Source organism: Dermacentor variabilis, chromosome 7 (genome assembly GCF_050947875.1).
Source record: "Dermacentor variabilis isolate Ectoservices chromosome 7, ASM5094787v1, whole genome shotgun sequence".
Lineage (NCBI taxonomy): Eukaryota > Metazoa > Arthropoda > Arachnida > Ixodida > Ixodidae > Dermacentor > Dermacentor variabilis.
In genome coordinates this window covers 1,806,309-1,826,883 of record NC_134574.1, presented here as the reverse complement: position 1 = coordinate 1,826,883, position 20,575 = coordinate 1,806,309, and the positions used below count along the sequence as shown (strand labels likewise).

The window sequence follows — 20,575 nt, the reverse complement described above, 5'->3', positions numbered from 1 at the left end:
TTCTTTCTTGTTACGCTAGGGTGCTGATATTTGGAAGATCTACTAATGACAACTAGATCAACTACCCCCGAAGATTTCACGAAATTTAATTGGTTGAGCGCTTCAAAAGTTAACCCTTCAGCCTAACATCCCCCCTTAAGGTACTCTTTGCTGACGAAATGATGTTAGTCGCATTCCAGGAAAAGCCTTGGGACAAGGTTGTGCCTAAATATGTTAGAACTGATTCCACTGGGGCACCTGCAATCGTGTAAGTAGAGAGAAGGGGGTTAGGACAGCAGGAAAAGGAAACACGCTTGCATTTGTTAGGGCTCAAGGTCCTTTGCCAAAGCTTGCACCAGTTTTGTGCCCCGCAGGGGCGTCTGCCTCAGCAGGCGTTTGGTGTGCTGCGACACCACGTACCCGAGCACACGAGGGTTGGACCCTCCCGCGTGTAACCGTGCGCAGCTTAGCCGTGTCCGGGGAAAAGGGGATCCTGGAGGTGTAGCCGATGCAGGGTGTTCGGACCTTTAAGGTCCCCCGGCGGAGGCAACACACCCCTTTGGCCTCTGCTTCACGTAGACGGCACCCCCGCACTGACCCACCCGGGGGAAATCGGTAGTTGCCTTTTCCTGTCTCTCTCTCCCTCCAGCCTTCGCCTTTCTGTGACTTTTCCATCTTTCCTGTCTTCTCCTAGCTTCCGCTTACTTCCAATTTTTCCAGGCAGCGAGGGTTAACCTTGTGTGAATAGCCAACCTAGGTTATCTCATATTTGGTTATAGTGATAACGTACAGCTGGCGTTTCCAGGACCTGTTTTTTACAGTACCTGTAGCGTCCCCCTGTAGGGCTCCACGGTGGGTGGGTGGTGTTATTGCCGAAAATTAAGTTCTCCTATGGCGAAGTTCTTCCCACCCCTCCTTGATCGCCCTCAGAAAAGAGGGTGCACCGAAGATGTATTCAAGTCCTTTGGTCGTGAAAGACCCAACTTCCCACGATTTCATGTGATTCACTCGGAAAAGTCAGACACACAAGTACGCACCATCTCCCCATTTCTAGTTTCAAAGTCTTTGACTGAGGCTCTTGCTCGAGGTTACAAGGAAACAAGGATGGCAAGTGGAGACCTCCTCTTGGAGCTCCAGAATCTGAAACAATTTGAAAAGTTACCCAGTCTCGTGTCGTTTGGGGACGTTCAAGTGACAGTGACTCCGCACCGCACTATGAACACTACCCGCGGCGTTGTCTCAGACGATGATTTGCTTCAGCTGACAGACGCAGAGCTTTTGTAGGGCTTTAGTGAGCAAAATGTTGTCAATGTGAAAAGAATAAAGATGAGGCGGGATGGTAAAGAGATTGCGACCAAACACATAATACTGACCTTCAATTCGTGTCCTACCCGAGTCAATCGAGGCCGGGTACATAAAGCTCCCTGTTAGGCCTTACATGCCCAATCCACTCCAATGTTTCAAATGCCAGCGCTTCGGCCACAGTTCGCAGAGCTGCCGGGGCCGCCAAACATGTGCGAAATGCAGTGCCCACGAACACACCACTGAAGCTTGTGCGAACGCTCTCCACTGTGCAAACTGTGATGGGGAGCACGCCGCGTACTCGCGGTCGTGCCCATCCTGGAAAAAAGAAAAGGAAATTGTTACAATCAAAGCCAAGGAAAACATAAGTTTCAAGAAGGCACGCAAGCGGGTAGCATACCTGCCAAAGAAAAGCTTTGCCGAAGTGGCGCATCAGGGGGCAGTGTCACAACGGCCTCCGGCGGCTGTCCGACCCACAAGCCGTGAGTAGGCAGTCACGCCACCTGCCCCCGCGGCGGTTGCAGCTAGCGCTGCTCCGTTAACCGAGGAGAAGGGACCATCGACCCCGAAGGTGGGCGCAGCCGAGGCTGCCTCAACCTCCCAGGTCCCTTCCAGCACTGGCAACGGCCGGCGCAGCCAAATCCCCCAGGGAGCCCCATCGACCGCCGGGCTGGTGGGCGCAGGGGTCTTGCCCTCCAAGGCGGGACCCTCCCTGACATCTCGCTCGCAAGAGCATGCATCCGGCACCTCACAAGAGGCAATGGACACTACACCTTTCCTCACGGCGCGCCAAGCGCCTAAGGAGCGGCAAGGCTCCCTCAAACGCTCCAGAAAGGGCAGAACCCCTGTTACAGGGCCTCGAAAGAGCTCTGTAATCTAATCTCTGAAATCTCTGTAAATAACACTTCTGTTTCTGTACACACAGCACCTATTTACTACCAACGTGGATACACAGATAATTCAATGGAACGTCAGAGGTCTTCTTAGAAACCTTGATGATGTGCAGGAACTCATCCAAAAACACAATCCAAAAGTGCTGTGTTTACAGGAAACACACTTAAAAAACAAACACACGAACTTTCTCCGACAGTATATAACTTTTCGCAAAGATCGCGATGATGCCGTCGCATCATCGGGCGGTGTTGCCATAGTCAATCATAGAAGTATAGCGTGCGAACCTTTACAGCTACAAACGCCCCTTGAAGCAGTGGCGGTTCGAGCTGTCCTACTAAACAAACTCATCACCATTTGGTCCCTTTACATACTCCCTCATTACCAACTAAACAAACATGAATTTCAGTCCTTGATAGATCAATTGCCAGAACCTTATGTTGTTCTTGGCGATTTCAATGCGCACAGCAGCCTGTGGGGAGACTCTCGTATCGATGCGCGAGGTCGTCTCGTTGAACAGTTCCTTTTTTCTTCCGGTTCGTGTCTGCTTAATAAGAAGGCACCCACATATTACTCTCTTGCAAACAAAAAAGTTTTCTTCAATTGATCTTAGCCCAGTTTCCCCGTCACTACTGTCTGAACTTAAATGGGAAGTTAACAACAATCCTTACGGAAGTGACCACTTCCCCATACTGCTAAGATCACCTAAAGAAAACGAATATCCACCACATGCTCCTAGGTGGAAGATTGACACAGCTGACTGGGAGAAATTCCGAAGCCTAACTAGTATATCATGGGATGACATGTCGTCGTTAGGAATTGATGCTGCTGTTGAGTATTTTACAGCCTTTATAATAGATGCTGCATCAAAATGCATATCAGAAGTAACTGGCCTGGCATGCAAACAGCGTGTCCCGTGGGGGAACAACAATTGTAGGATCGCTCGTAAAAAACAGAACAAAGCATGGGGGTTGCTACGCGCCTCTCCCACTGCGGAGAATCTTATTAACTTTAAGAAAGCAAAGTCCCAAGGCAGAGGAACCCGTCGACAGGCTAAAAGAGAAAGTTGGGAGAAGTTTTTATCGAGTATAAATTCCTATACAGATGAGGCCAAAGTCTGGAACAAGGTTAATAGGATAAAAGGGCGACAAACATATTCACTTCCTTTGGTAAACACACAAGGTGAAACACTGAAAGATCAGGCAGACTCACTTGGGGAACACTTCGAGAGCGTGTCGAGTTCAAACCATTATTCACAATCCTTTTTGAAATACAAACAAATACAAGAATGTAAGCCACTAATATGAAAATCCAGACAGAATTAATCTCATAACCGGCCTTTCAGTATTGCTGAGTTGAGAGCTGCCTTGAATACATGCAAAAGCACTGCACCGGGACCTGATAGTCATGTATGACATGATCAGAAACCTACATACTGATGCACAAGTTACACTTCTTACACTATTCAACACTATTTGGGCTTCAGGATACCTCCCATCCGCATGGAAAGAAGCAATTGTGGTTCCTGTTCTAAAGCAGGGAAAAGACCCCTCCTTGGCAACAAGTTATCGTCCGATAGCTCTGACAAATTGCATGTGTAAGATTTTTGAAAAAATGATAAATCGCAGACTTATACATTTCCTTGAGCTCAACGATATGCTCGATCCTTATCAGTGTGGCTTCAGAGAGGGGCGGTTGACAACTGATCATCTGGTGCGCATTGAAGGAAATTTCCGCGATGCATTTATACATGGATAGTATTTCCTATCGATATTCCTTGACATGGAAAAAGCGTATGACACGGCATGGTGTTACGGGATCTTGAGAGACCTGTCGGAGATGGGCATCCGTGGAAATATGCTGAACATAATTGAAAGCTATTTGTCAGATCGTAGCTTCCGCGTGAAAATCGGCAATGTATTGTCGCGACCTTTTATACAGGAAACAGGTGTACCCCAGGGAGGAGTACTCAGTTGCACTCTCTTTATCGTTAAAATGAACACACTTCGTCCTTCACTGCCACCGGCCATTTTTTATTCCATCTACGTAGATGATATACAGATAGGTTTGAGATCTTGCAACATTACAGTGTGTGAAAGACTGCACGTTATAAAGCCACAGTTAGGTTTTTGGCCCTCCCCAACAAAGTCACGGTGAACAGATGTCCTATTCTGCCGCCCCAGAATAGGGCACACATTTGGTACACACAATTTTCTGCTTACTGGAAATGAACCGCCAACCTGTGGTCGATGTGGTGAGAGGCTGACTGTCCTCCACATCCTCTTGGAGTGTCGCAAAGCCGAATCTGAAAGAAAGAAACATTTTCCTCTTGCATATCGTTACTGCATACCTCTTCACCCAGCTATGTTTCTTGGTAAGGAACCATTTTTCAACACCAAAATAGTCCTCAATTTTTTAAATGAGGTTGTCCTGCATGTTATGAGCCCAATAAATTCGTAGCGCATCCTCTTTCCAGAGGATGCCGCTGTGATAGTTGTTTTATATAGCACATGCCTCCAGGCCCTTGTGTCTCAAGGGCTCTAAGGAGGCAGCAGTGCTCTAGCATTTCTTATAATCTGATATATTTTACCTTTCATATCATTCTTTTTAAATGCATCTAAATGTTCATAGTACAAGTGATACGTCATCGCCATAATTTTATTATACAGATTTTACTCACTTTAGAGCGTATATTAGAGCGTATATTTTAAGGCCCCTTTACAGCCACGTCACACCAACTTCATAGTAATCATAATTACACTGCAAACTCATTACCACAGACATGGTGCTCTTTGGCCCATACCTGGCCCTTGTGCCATAAAACCCCATACATCACCATCATCATCACCAGTTTTGTGTGTTATCAAGGTCATTCTGTAGAGATGTTTGTAAAGGAAAAGTTGGTCACATTATGGTAAATTGCACAGTCGCCAGCAAACGTGCGAATAGGACATGCAGAATAGGATACATGCAGCAGAGGTCGTTTGTGTACATCAGGCAAAAATGCAGTCCCAAGGCTAAGCCCTAAGGGATGCCTGATGTAGCAGGAACGAGTTTGGACGAGTAGCTATTGGCAAAAACGAACTGGAAACATTTAGATAGTACTTCTTTTATCCATTTCACTTAGTGAGAATCGAGATAATTTCAGTAGTAAGTGGTGATGCAAAACTCGTATCAAAAGCTTTAGAGTAGTCTAGAAAGATAGCATCAGTTTGAAGGTTATTATCAAGATTAATGTGCAGGTCATAAAGGAAGATTATTAGTTGTGTTTCACATGAAAGTCTCCTACGAAAATTGTGTTGAGAAGGTGGAAGTTTACCGAGTCTAAGGAGTCTGCTTCTTTTTTTATTTTATTTTTACATTATTAGGTGACTTTCTAGTACCTTGTTATCTTTGAACGTAATTGATGGTTTCAAATTGCCAGTTAGTATTTCTGTGTGATATAAAAAAAAGCTGGGCTCCTTTTTCTCAAGACATAACTTCCTGTATTTATTATGGTAATGCTTAATTATTAATATTTTTTAATCAAAATTTATTGTAGGTCTATTCCTCTGGGCTTTACTCTCTGTACTAGTTCAGACAGGGCAGCCTCATTTGAACAAGAATGTCTGCCCTCATGCTTTTGATTTTATTTATGCCTCAAAGGCACCAATTTGGGGCAATGCATGAGGCATGGTAGCGGATGATAAAAGCCTTGAAAGTCCAGAGTGATAAATGCTTTCTTTTAGCAGAAAGATGGTTCCAGTTCTTCGTGGTTAAAATAGCTAGGATCATACAAATCGTCATTTTTCAGACTGAACCAAGTACAAATCCGATAGAACCATATAAAAATTGAATATTGAATAGCTCTTGAAAAATTAACAGCCTTTTTAGTTGTTTATATAAAGCAGTGTTCACATTCTAATATTCGCAGCATGAGCACCCGCCGTGGTTGCTCAGTGGCTATGGTGTTGGGCTGCTGAGCACGAGGTCGCGGGATCGAATCCCGGCCACGGCGGCCGCATTTCGATGGGGGCGAAATGCGAAAACACCCGTGTGCTTAGATTTAGGCGCACGTTAAAGAACCCCAGGTGGTCAAAATTTCCGGAGTCCTCCACTACGGCGTGCCTCATAATCAGAAAGTGGTTTTGGCACGTAAAACCCCAAATATTATTATTATTATTATCGCAGCATGAGCAAACTTCTGGTAGAAGAAGAACAAAACTTTATTGGTAGAAAGAACTTCGTTGCCCCTAAAACGGGGTAACGCCGTGTGGTCGGGCCCCTATTCCAAGGCACCGCTGGCCCTCGCCATCCTTTCTGCCCTCCGGACGAGCCTGAGCTGATCCCCGAGGGCGGAGCTGGATAGCAATGCCTCCCACCTCGCTCTCGTGTTATCATCTTCCTGTTCTTCTGTGTGAGCTGTGCATTCCCATGTGATGTGGTAGAGCGTTGGTGTGCTCCCACACCACAGGCATATGTTTTTGTATGCTGTTGGGTAGTATATGTGCAATTTATGTAGGTTTATGTACGTGTCCGTTTAGAGCCTGCGTAACGTTGCTGAGTCCGCGGCTGAAAGGTTCCTATGCGGGGCTGGGTAGAGCCTTCTGAATTCCCTGTAGTGTTGCAAGATCGCTTTATAACTTGGTAACACATGCCACATTAGGATTCATGCTTTACTGAAAACACGAATGAAGCACTAGGAACCGGGAAAGCACTTTGCATAGTTAAGACTCCTTGCAGCATACATGTCTGCACATTATCAGGGTGATGTTTTTAGGGGCAGTCTCGTGAGCATCTGTGCATAGATTCAAGACTCAATTGCAAATGCCTGTTGTCTGCAGCAGATTGATTTATTCTCATGATGACAGTAGCTACCACAGATGGTGACTTCCTGAATGCACAAGAACAATGCAGTGTCATGTGCGGCGCAAAAATGTGGAAAAAAGTATAAAGGGCTAACTTCAAGATGCACAAACGAAAGACTAAAGGAACATAAACTTAGCATCGAGCAGGCTAACTGGAATCTAGGTATCCATGTCAGGGATTGCCCCTCTAAAGCTTGCGCCGCAGAATTCAGACGCTGTGAAGTGCTGAAGAAACACAATGACCAGCTGGTCCGGGAGATAATTGAGGCAGCCAAGATTACCAGACTTCGTGACCAATGTGTTGGCATGCCGTCCTTGTTACTGACAAAAAAAGAACTTGAGCTTTTGCACGTACAACCACTATCATGAGTGCAAACAAAGAAAAAGTGCGTGTTTCACGTGATGTGCGATCACGTCACAGAGACATGTGTGGGCAATGGTTTAAGAAGCCATGTTTCTTTCGAATAAACATTGTTGAAAGTCGGCGCTTGTGGTGTCGTCTTCTCGTCTCGTGTCTCGTCTACATTTTGCGCTGTTAACAGCAGGATGGAAAACCAACAAGCCCAAGCTGCTATTCTAGAAAAATAAACAAATTTAAAATATGTACTCGTCATTTTCAGATGGATTTCTGCTTGCTGTGGTGATGTGGACTCCATTGCTTCATTTTGGCTTACACTGCCAGTGCTGCTTTTTATTTGCTTGACACTCTGTGTGCCTGGGGCAGTTGTCGGAATTAACCAGTGCCTAGTACCTTTGAATTGACAGGCGTTTGGTGCCATCGGCAGTGGTAGAACAGCTGCACCGAGAATGGCCCTTTGCGCCATCCTGCGCCAGGGCATGTGTGAGAGTAAAACCCTCCTTCCGTTCATGCTTTGTAGCTAGCAAAACTGAAACCAAAACCAATAGCACGCTATCAGCATCATCATCTACGTCAAACTACTATGTCAGACACTTGCCTTTGTTTTGTGTTATCGACAAATTCGACTTCGCCCTGCCATCTGCTAGCCGCCTGGTTAGCTCGGATGGTAGAGTGGCTGCCCCGGAAAGGCGGTTGTCCCGGGTTCGAGTCCCGGACCAGGACAAATTTTTCTTAACTCTGAGGCTTTTCCTTCGAGGAACCCGTATGAGTTTCAGTTGTAGCAATTGCTAAGAATGGGTAGATGTCTGATTTTTCCCTTTATTAATCATAGAAGAAAGTAGAGGCCCATCTATAGAGTTTCTCACTGTATTGGGGGCGAGCTCCACCACTGGAAAAGCTGGCACTGCCGTCAGCATGACGTGGTATGAGGGATCACGTGGACACGGAGGCCACGTAGACTGCTTTGGAAGTGTCGGAGCGAGCAGAAGACAAAAGCTGAAAGTTCCACCTGCGCTGCAGTTCTGAATAAGTGGGGAGTTTTTCCCGCTCCTGCTTGACAACACCTGCAATCCCTACAATGGGCTGCCTTTGAAGGCGGTGTCCAACATGGTAGGCTGCTGCTCGGTGATGATGTGCCGGAAGAGCCCGGTGTCGGCCTTCACACACACCCGCGGGCTGCATGGAGCATGGATTGTGAAACTTGCAACTGGCAAACAGCCATCGGCTACAACTCAGGTGTGCAGCAGGCACTTCCTCTGGGAAGATTTCTGCTACGGCATCGGGGCTGCAATGTTCGGTGAGTAGCAGAAAGCACACACTGAGATACTCACCCGCACACTACCTGGCTAATGTCATGAAGCTTTGATCTATGAACTTGTTCATCCTTGATACTGGCAAGTTCACCGGAATGGAAAGGGAACGGTAAGAAGCACATTAAAAAAGGCATGACATATGCTCATGTTTGTGTTAGCGCCAAACAGCGAATGTACACTGGATTAAGAAAAAGAAGTAGCTGTACCTTGCTTGCTGAGAAGACCGATAAATATACATTGCGATGCAACTTGAGAAATAATGATATTGAAACGTCCAAGAATTTAGAAGAAAGGAAAAAAAAGAACAATGATTCAATTGTCATGACGGCACATCACAAGTCGTATATAGATGTCCGAAGTCGTTAGTTATAACAAACTTATTTTTGAACAGCTCTGATAGCGTCCACACAACAATGGTTGCTTAACTACTTTCACATACTCGTATGCTCTGGCCTAAAGCTCACGGCACAATGAGAAAACGCACTCGCAGTGAAAGCAAAACATTGTGTGTGGACATGCATGCAGACGTGCAGTTGGTCGCTACGAACCGTGCGGTCGCTGCATTGAGGCTTCATTCTATTATGCTTTATTTGGTTATACAGGCAGCCCACTATAAGAGCATATTTCACATAGTTTGCTCTCAGCGATTGCCTATCATTCACTCAAAAAACTGGTTTGGGGGACTTCATCGCGCTTCCCGCGTGCAGTGGGCATTCACTGTAAGTATTCGGCAAAGAGATAGCGTCTGTAAACATTTCTATGCTTTCTGTTTGCCCAAGATTAATATTTTGACAGTAAAGAACTTCTGTCATTTGGAGAGTACTTACAGAAATGTCCAAAAGTCAAAAGTGTAGCAGTTTGGGCGAGTTGGTACATCGTGACTTTTCAGGCTTATAGCGCAGCTCAGAACGAGCAAAAAGAAAGGTGGAAGGGGCATTTTAACAACACCAGCATACGGGCTAGATGGTGCATTGCAGATCGCTCAAAAGTAAGCGTGCTGGAAAACACACACAACAGACAAGAAAGACACAGGACAGGCGCTAACTGACATCTATTTTATTTGCAGCCACGCCGGCAAATATATGCAGAGAAGATGACATGCGCAGTGCATAACAACAATGGAAAAAATGTAGTGACAAGGCAACCCAAATCATTAAAACTACAACACACATTCAAGAAACTAGATTTCTGCCCTGAAGAGTTTCACAGACATATAGCTCACACATTTATCCCCCCTTTTCCTGATATAAAAGGCTTCCAATAATTCACGCGCAGTCTTATCGCAACCTTTGCCTTGGATTCTTATGTCACTCGGTAGCGGTTCACACGCTGTGCAGTTGGCGCAATTATCAGCCAAATTTGTCCCACGTCCCCTAATAGCCCTCAAATTATCCCAGTCATTATGCAGCACCCAGTCTGACCTATGTAAGCCATCCCACAGGTCAATGGGATCTTGTACGTGACCCCTGTACAGCAGTGAACTGCTTGGCATGCTTTTTCCTGCATCCGCTCGGAGGGGTAGTGAAGGGGTAGCGGTCACTCTGTTCTCCGTTCCTTTTCATTACACCTTCCCTTTTGCTCGTTCTGAGCTGCGCTACAAGCCTAAAAAATGCCCAGAAGGGCTCTCGCATGCTGTTTTTATTGAGCGCCGGCAGCCAAACCTATAAGGAGCGCGTCGCGTTATATCTCATACTATGCAAGTGAGGTGCATCCGACAGATGGTGACTGTGTAAGTCCTCGCTACCAATAGAGAGAAACTCTAAAGGCCCGCCGGAGTTGTCTGGTTCTTCATTCACACATTCTTCTCTGTCGGACGTCCAATGCAGTGCCACTGTACCGTCTTGCTGGCACTTTATTTTGGCATTCACTGAACTCGCCCACATGGTACCGCGGAGTTTGCCAAAGGAGAATGTCACATTTTGGGATTAAAGGTAAGCTTCTTAGATGGTTAGTTGTGATAGCGAGGCTTTGCAAAAGTGCTGCTGCAATCAGAATCGCACATGGTGCATAGTTAAGAATGGTAATAGCGAATGAGGTCAAATGTGGCACACGGCGAGTGCCAGCACTACGATCGGTGTCACCATGTTCGTTGACACAAAACTTTTGTGTCGAATCGGGTTGCTGCACTATTTGGATAAAATAGCGCAGAGAAGCCTTGCGGTGAGCCTTTGCCCACATGCCGTCACTGTCGCACTGTGTTGCATCCTGGGATAATAAACACGCTTTTGTTCACAATCTGTCTTTAATGCCCTGTCTGTACCGTATCGACGAACCTGGCCATAGTGCCCTCTGTGTTGCGGTGTGGAGGAGCATCATGTCCTTTCCTGACCACACTTGCATGGTGAGCCTCGCGCAAACCCGTCTCCACAACATATTGACTCTATCAGTTAAAATTTGCATGGTATATGTTAAGTACATGTGTGTTGGACCCGGCACCAAAAGTGCTTGCTGCTGCGCCAAATCAGCTTTTTGCTTGTACCAGGACATGTGCCGAAAGGTGAAATGGCTGTTCCACCACTGCGTCAAATGATGCATACACTTGCCAGTACCAGAGGGCGATTCTGACCTATTCAATTTTTCCTTATTTTACTGGATTGATGTATTGTGGACAACTCGTTAAGTGGTGCCATGCTTTCTTTACTACAGTCATTTGTCAACATTGGGAGGCTGAAGCAGCTTCGGCGGCTGACACTGGAGCGTGGTGAAGACAACGATGGTTTCCGATCGATGCTGCTGAGGTTGGACAAGTAAGCATCTGCTTTAACATAACAGCTTTTTGCGAAATACACTCGAACCTCATTATAACGAAGTTGAAGGGAAGCTTTAACGACTTTGTTATATCCGTTACATTGTTATATCCATTATAGCCATTTAATGCAATATATGCATAATAGGGTGCACAATTGTAAACATGTAAATAAGAAGACCGCTTTGTGGCCCCCGTATTGTTTCATGGCCACACATGCAATGAAATGTGAATGATACAACGAAGGAATCTTCAGCGTGTGCAACAAACAACTTGGCACCTGACGCGACAGCCTTTAGATGGCTGCCTTGTGTTCCAATTGTGATCTCATCCGCTTTCCACTTTGCGTGGTCCAGCAGCACGTGGCACCCTGCTTCTGCTGTGGCCAGCTTCGCCATGGCTCGCTCAGCCGGTGGCCTCTGTGGCTGCAGCATTTCAATCTCAGAGGCCGCGCCCAGCCCACTTGGCGCTCCACACGCACTGCTCGGGCACGACCCTAGAGATTGCGCCGGGCAGATCTCTGAGGTAAAATTCTGCACTAAAACAGTATTAAATGTGGATTACCAGCTAGCCCGAACCAACGCATTGCTCTGAGGCCAGGCCATCGGTGCGCTGTAGAGAAATAGAGAAGTGAATGCACTAATATTTCCCATGACCGCACATAGCCGCGCAGTATGGCGCAGCTTGTGCCGGCTTGCATGCAACCCACGAGTTGGCACCGGGGAGATCTCGGAGGCCATGCTCAGCTGCACCTGCCAGTGCTGCATGCCGTGCAAAAGCGTGCGCTCAAATCTCTTCGCTCCACTTCTCGTGCAGCCAGGCATGGGCAAGAGAGAAGTGGAGACGCCGAGTTGCTTGTGCGTAGGTGCATGCGACAGTGAGAAAGACCAATGTTGCTCAACGACACATTCAACGCACTTGTTTTGAACTGACACGGCGAACGAGTGCTAAAACTTGCGGAAAGCAATGTATAGGAGGCGTCACACTCGGGTTCTTTTTCTTTTTGTGTGTGTGTTTTGGAGACAGAGATATCCATTGGCAGGACAATTTAACTTCATTGAAACAAGTTTTTCAATACATGGATCACTATGGGTATTTCAAAAGGAATTTCATTTAGTTCGTTATATCCTGTATCATTATAACGATGTTCGACTGTATTGTCATGCACCCAAGAGTGGTGCAAGGAAACAGGTTTCTCAGCAGACAAAAAAAACATGTCCTAGCTGGGCATTGAACCTGGACCTTTCCAGAGCAGTCTCTTTATTTATTTATTAACATACCTACATTCGCCCTCAGGCATTGTTGTAGGGGGGTGTTATACGTGAGTATAAAGCAAAAAGTTACAAGCACGTCATAAAAAAAAAATGTTTCACGTAATTACAGCAGTGGACACTGATGACAGTATAACCAGCAGGTGACAGCCGCACACTCAATGAAAACAGTTCAAGTCACGTTGCACGTGTTCAGCAGCCTTGCGCAAATTATGGTTCTTGAGAAGTAAACTTAAAAAGGCACCGATAAACACCAAAATTTTAGCAGCTAACACATTCGTGCAATCGAAACTTGAATACGCAGCAGTTGTATGGGATCCTCATACCAAAAGGACATCATGAATTTGGAACATGTACAAAAGAAGGCCGTTAGATTTATCTTTGGAAAATATAAAAGAGAAGATTCCCCATCCGACTAATGCGTAGAAATGAGATCAGTTCACTGGAACACAGGCGTAAAGTTAGTCGTATCCAGTTTTTACATGACATCATAAATGAAAAAATCGGGCTTCAAATGCCTCATTATGTAATGCCTCTTAATGCACGAAAAACAAGACATAGACACAACTTTTCCCTTACACCATTATTTGTTAAAACAAAATCTCACATAAATAGTTTTTATCCGCATACTATAAACGAATGGAATTCTCTCCCTTTTGATGTACTTCAATCGGGGAACTTCACAAATGTGTTGGAAAAATATTTTTCACATACAATAACTCAACCATAAGCAGTATTTCTCACTATTTTTCTCATTTTTTATGTGAAAGTTCCTGTATTTTTCCTACAGGGCCCGATTGTTGTTGCCACAGCATTTTTATCCACATATAAATTCGAATGTGCAATTCTTTTTGTTGTAGTTACTGTGCTAAGGCAAGCATTTTGACTTTTGTAACGTGGCTATGGGCTGCATCCTTTTAATGCACTGTTTATATATACATACATTTATTATTATTTTTGTTGCATTGTCATTACCTTATAAACTGTATTGCCCCTCCTACGTGGGCCAGTATGTTGGCCTGCAGTATGAATAAATAAATAAATAAATAAATAAATAAATAAATAAATGCGCAAATGCTGCCAGAGTGCAGCAGAAAACAATTCAGTATGGGCCGTGACAACAGTGTCGGGAAAGGCGTTCCACTCTTCAATAGTTTGGGGAAAAATTACGCTTGGAACGCAGATGTACGGTGTGAATATTCGCCTATTTTTTTTGCTGTTGTCCCTTCATCTGGATATGTATGTGGGGGGCTGAAGGCACACTTGTCGATTTAATGCCACCTCTTCACACACAATCTGTTTGAAAAATGAACACCTAGAAAATTTGTGCTGGACTTTTAGAGTGTCCCACGAGACAGTGTGCTTTAGGACTGTAACGCTAACATCATGATTATACTTGTTAGTAACAAACCGCACAGCATTATTCTGTATTGCCTCCAACTTCTACAAAATAATTTTAGTGTTCAGGTCCCAGACCTCTGCAGTATACTCTAGAATTGACCGAACATTAGAAAAGTGCAGAAGTTGTTTGACATCTTGAGGGGCTTTTTTAAAATTCCTTTTAATTAAATTAAGAACATGTCCAGCTTTTGAGGTGATGTAGTCCACATGTTTATTCTACGAAAGATCTGAAGAAAAGAAAACACCAAGATATTTTGCCTGATCTACTTTTTCGATTAAAACATTGTCTAAATTATAGTTGTGGAGAATGTTAGCTCGCTTTCTGCTAAAGTTAATATAAGTACATTTACTGGGATTAAGGTTCATGTGCCATTTACGGCACCAAGCAAGTATTCGCTCAAGGTCACTCTGCAGGGCAGGGACAAAGCATCAACATCACTGTCTATGTCCCTATAAACCATGCAATCGTCAGCATATAACCGTATTTTCGAGGCAATATTCGTGGTGATGCGATTGATGTATATGAGGAATAAAAGCGGTCCTAAAACAGGCCCTTGTGTTACCCCCGAAGTGCTCTATCCTATTAGTTAATGAGGAGACTAGCAAATTGCAGTGTAAGGCCAATGTTGATATTATCACAACAATAAGTTTGCCCAATAAATCATTTTTGCGCACACATTTAATTTCGTTTTGGCAGAGTTTTAATGTACTCCAAAGATTGCCCAACCCCTTTGGAAATTTTGTTATGTAAGGCAAAAGAGAAAAAGAACAGGTCTTACGAAATGTTGGTACAGCTCCTTCTTTGCTATAGTGTTGAGGAGGAGGACTGGGGCTCCTTCCATTGGGCCACGCTCTCGACAAGGACAGCATCGGAGGAGCTTCCCGATCTGCACGGACACGTTGAGCACCAATCACTTGGCTTGGAGCATGCCGCTTTATCAACGAGCCTTTTTGTTGTAGGCCACCGCGTACCTCATCTCCTGAGCACTGGCAGCCATTTAGCCCCTTCTGTGCCTTGAACGAGCTTGGTTAGTACATGCGTTTCGATAGCAAGGGCTAATCTATGCTCGTCAATACTACTTTTTATTTGCTAGCAGTGCTATGAACAAGCTGGTTTTGTCTTAGTGCTTTGTCATGCTTCTGCTAGACGGCAGCACAAGCAGGAGTGAGTTTATTTTTGTGGACGAAGTAAAACATGTCGGCAACTGAGGTCTTCAAAAGTAGTGCCACCAGAAAAGAAAGCTGGCATCAGTGATGAATTGAGGGATCCTGAAAATGGACCGTACTGCTGTTTGAGTGACCGAGATTCTCATTGCACTCGGGTATTCTTCTGAGTATTGCACGGTAGAGTGCCGTTGATCTCCAATTTTGACATTTTGAATGAGTAAACGCTAAATCATTGTAAAATTTCTGCTATAAAAGGATTTGGCTGTTTTTGCTCAGACTTACAGATACAGTAGATTCTTGAAGATACGAATCTCTCAGGACGATGCAAAAAGTTTTTCTCACCCAGAAAGGTAATAAAATATAGGGAAATTAAGAGGGGACATAGCCATGCTTTGGTCAAGATTTCTCATCTTTTAATATATTTTTTCCCACCATCCTAGGGCCTTGCTTTATTTGATGCCGAAATATTACTAGGAGGAAATACACAACAGCGTTTGAGCAGATTTAACTTTTTCAGTGTGTTGCTTAGAAATTGAGAAGAAAATTGGGCTTCAGGAGGTCGCCACTGGTTGCACGCTTTGCCTCACTGTAGCACTGCCATCTTGGCATCGCTGTAAACATGGGATCGGAACTTCAGATAACTGCTGTGCCGCATTTCTCCGTACAGAAGTAAAAGCAAAAAAGCTAGCCCAAAAGAATGGAAAATTAGCGTCATGAGTCATTACTGCAGTCACGTGGCATGCAGGGAGTTCTCCTCTTGGCTGATGCAGAATCGCTGGCGTCCTTGTTTCATACACACCTTGGCAGCAGCGAGCCATGCATATTGCGTGTTCTGAGGCCACCATTTCAAAATTTGCCTAGTTATCTCGAGTGCATTTCATTGCCGAGTCCCAGTTGCTGCCCGATAGTGATAAGGACATGATTTGCACGAGGTATAGGAACCTGCTTACTTTTCTTTGGTGCGGCAAAGCTGCTTTGTATTGTGCGATCAGATTTCGAACTTTTGAATAGTCATTGGCAATTGTCATCAGCCACCACAAAAGGCGTAGAATACTGAGATAAGGCTACCCATGGAAGTGAATGCTGCTGATCTTGCTGATGCAGCAAGACTGGGTTGCATGTGATTGCCGGCCGTTAATATAGTTGCAAGGCATTTGAAAATGGTCAAGCCGATTTAGCATGACACTGCTAAAGAAAGCCAAGGATTGCATAGACATGTAAAGAAAACAGGACCTTACTGGCAAAGGACTACTTTCCCTGCAAGATTTAGCTACTCTATGGCTCTCTTGCAATCATTTCGATAAATAAAGCTTCAGACACCATTTTCTCAATTTGGAATTTTCAAGCAGTTGTTTTCACTCATTCCTTTGCCATTTCACAATTAATGAAGGTAGAATCGTTCTGTTTTATCAAATATCATATTTACCCGATTTTAACATGCACTCAGTTTTGGCGGGTTTAAAGAAAGAAAATAGAAGTGCATAATAATTTTTCTGCTTATTTCTATTTATGATTACAAACCTTGCTGAAGATCAACTGGGCCCTTAGCAATACTGCTAGTTCTGGGCCCATGCAAATGAATACAAAACATCATTGCAACTCAGGTTAACAGGTAATGTGATATTCAAGTACACATTCCGCTAACATTGTTGCAAAATAAAAATGTGGCATGGCCACCACATTTACGATCAGAAAAAAAGTTGTGCAGAATTTACCTTCACAGAAGGGAACTTCTTTAATAAGCTTTCTTAATTAATGCAGCACATTGTCGTCACCATTTGCTCTTTATTGACCGCAGATACCAAGCACACAGTTTTGGCATCCTCAAGCGATCAGTTTTAGAGGTACTGCTATCACTTTCGTATGATTTCACATGACTGTGCATCAAACGTGTGCATTAAACACAGTAGAGATCAGTGGACTTGTCACAGTGTGCAGACTGCGTTCATGCCGCTCTGTGCAGGCTTGGCACAGTGCCCGAAATGCATTCGGCCGTAGATGTGCCAATGCAACTGGTCTCGTGAAATCTCGTGAAGGTGACACGGGTCTCGGAAAGTGATTGACCACGAATACCATTTCAGATCGTAGTCGAGCATAACCCACAGCAGCCTTCATGAAAACGTGCTCTATGCTATCTTGCGATGGCACTGACGACTCTGATGGTAGGCCAATGCCACTATTGCAGTTTTGGTTTCATGTTCAAATGTAATGGAAGGAGGCAACTTTAAGGCCTATTCAGGTAAGTCCTGAAGCATTGAGCAGTACAGTAAAGCTTTTGTCTGCATGCCATAAATGTTTTTATGATGACAAAAAATAAGCAAATGCTGTTCACACTCAAAGCGGGGCGGAGGTCACCTTGGCAAAGCTAGTGTGCCCGGCACGCCACTCCTCGTCGGCTCCCCCAAGTGGCAGCTTGATTGCTCGTACCATCCCCATGGTACGAGTTCACAACATCCGAAATTTAGCACAATGTAAGCTAATGGACTTTCGGCTGGGACGTTTAGTAAATTCGTATAAGGCATGATCCCATCATCGAGATTCTGCTGTAATATCGTAGCACACAAGGGGTTTAAGGGGACGAAAAAAATGTGTGAATACAAGGTTTAACGGGAGCTTACTGTTCTCGGTTCTTCTCAGACAGTTCTGTGGGCACTATGGCGATGGATGAACTGCTGCCCACTGCCATTGGTGTATCAGTATTACACCGGGTATATGTCCAACAAATCAGAAGCTTTAACTGTCCTTTGCGCAAGGCGCAGTTAATGTCCACACATTTGTGTTCCGTTCACTAAGGCACCTCATTGCAAGGTGACCGTGCCCGCTGTAGCAGCAGCAGTGAGCGCTCGCTGAGCTGCAAGCATTGTTATGTTTGTGACACCTGCATACAATGCTGGTGCACTGGCATTCGCTTGTCATGTCAGCACAATTAGAGGATATCTTGGTGGGTGACAGCACAAGAGAAGGAAACCCAGAAAGCTGGATGACAAACACATTTGTAAGTCATCTTGCTTTCCTCGTCCCTCACACTGCCCCCAACCACGAATCTTAACCATCTTGCCCAATTCTCTGCTCTTCTAAATGCAAGATATCTTCATTGCATCACTTTCATCTGACTCTTTTAATGTGGCTTCAGCTTTCTGTAATGTTGTAATGTTAAGTTTCTCACTCATCATTCTTCTCCCAGTGCATGCCAAAAGTGGCCAACCTCCTCATTTCTGTAAATAAGTTCCTTTCTCTCTCTTCGTTGAGCAACTACTTCTGCAAAGCACTTGACCTAACACCACAGTCCATCCTGTCGTGAAGCGTCTGGTCAAGCATGCCTCACCAGAATTGCAGCCATCCACAATCTGGCATATTTCAACAGCGACCTCTTAAACGGGCTCACCTTGCAAGAGGCAGTGATTGGATGTTCTAGATTATCTTGCGAGGTTCAGGGTGAGAGTATTCGCCCAGAACTTTGATAGCTTCCTCATGTTCCCCAGTGCAATTTAAACCTCTTGCATGGCACGTTAAAGAGACAGTTTTTTTTTTTCCGTCTTTTCCCCTCTTTCTTTTTTTTTTCTTTTCAAATTGCTGGTTGCCTCAATATGAGCTTCCACATTCATAATGTATGCAGGTGTTCATAATCTTGTGGCAAATCACAAAACATTTGGCTTTGTAGAGATTACGACTGCCCCTGGATGCCTGAAAGCCATGAGAGTTTTTTGCCTGGTTCAGCCTTATTGGCAACTCTGTGGGCTTAGTGTCGTTTCCGATGCGACAGATTCAGACCTGCTGACATGTTTTAATTTCATTAGGTGACTTTGCATGCTTGGCTTTCTCATTGCAGTTTGGGAGCTGTGAACTGGTATGTCGTAAAATTGCCACAAGTGGTTGGAAAAGACCTACCTAGAAACTTCTATGGTGAATCCTTAATTTTTAGACCTTATTTGCAATTGTCACATTGGCACCAATAATTGCACAATTTTTCATTTATATCCAGTTTACGGCAAAAGAGTACATATGCAGTCACGGCCTGCTTTTTCGAAGTCTTATCTTTTTGGATCTGCTAGTTATTCCAACATACCCACAGCAGAAATTTTATAAAGCAAATCAGCCACTATTACAAAATTAGGTTGTGAATGTTGTAAACATTTCTTTTTTGCTGTGCAGGTCATCCTTGCTGCTGTTATATTAAAACACTGTTAATATGTACCTGCTTAAAACCACATAATCATTAAAACATTGTTTAATGAATCCCTGACCTAGTCTTCGTACAGTCGAATGTATTGGCTGACTGCTTAAGCTGTAATGTATCTTGCAAAGGGGAGCACAGAAGTGTTGTGGAAGAAGGAAGACCAAGGCAGGAAAGACGGAAATGGCTCATTGCATGCCTGCTGGTTGGTGTGCACCCATGACAGTTTTTATTTTTTCTCACAGAGGCTAACTATGTCGCCTCGATTTGCAATGTGGATGCAGACGTGCTGTGCTGCAAAATAATACGAGGCATTTCTTGACAGTGCGGAGACCGGTCTCCAGCGTCAGCATGGTTTTAAGCATCAGAAATGCTCTGAGAAGTGGCAGCAGCCTCGCCAAAAAAGATAGCCAACAATGGGTTTGCCTTTATCACCGTCAACATAAGCATCTTCATCTATCTGCTTGACAGGATATCGTATAAACTCGTATAAGGGCTGCACTTTTCTATCACAATTTTGATGTGGTGCAGCCCTTACATGGGACCAAACCTTTTGGTTAAAATGGTGCCGGCACAACCGGCAATTTGTGCAGACACCAGATCTCTGCATTTACCATTGCGTCAGAAGTCGATGCACAGCTTTCGCCATCTGGTGTCTGCACGCGCAAGTACGCAGTGCGCAAAAATTTGCCAATGCATGCGCGCGCCATCGGGCCGCTGAATGTGTTTGCTGGAAATTCTTTTTTCCGAATTTGGGGCCGGGGGTGTGGCCCTTGCATGCGCCGCCCAAATGCGCCGCCATTCTTTGCCGCATTACCAGTCCGCGTGTCCATCACGTGTGCATCACATCAATCACTGTGTTGACTCACCAAGTTTTCTAGTGCACTCATGCACCGCTTGTGCAGCTAGAAATGGTGTGGGTACGAAGAGTGCACAGAATAAATGCGCATGAAGGCACAGTATAGTGTTCAAAAGACAGTGAAAAGAAACATTAAACTAGTTTGGATTGATAAAGTACTCTTGATTAACTCTTTTGTTAGTGTCACAGAATAAATTTGACCGATAAAGAAGAAAGTGACGGTCGAAGTTTGATTTTTGAGTTGCATGCCAAAACCCCAAGGCCAGT

At 44.7% G+C, this 20,575-nt stretch overlaps 1 protein-coding gene across 6 annotated transcripts in view; it reads left to right on the top strand.

The window, feature by feature from the left end:
- The window catches only part of LOC142587282 (uncharacterized), a 378,424-nt gene that overhangs the window by 309,822 nt on the left and 48,027 nt on the right, over positions 1-20,575 (top strand). For 5 of the 6 annotated variants that reach the window (XM_075698155.1, XM_075698154.1, XM_075698153.1 and 2 more), the window contains one exon: positions 11,337-11,437. In XM_075698155.1, the coding sequence (XP_075554270.1) occupies positions 11,337-11,437 (101 nt within the window). Of the gene's footprint in view, positions 1-11,336; positions 11,438-14,919; positions 15,137-20,575 lie in introns of all 6 variants that reach the window. The other variant, XM_075698159.1, reaches the window with a different exon arrangement.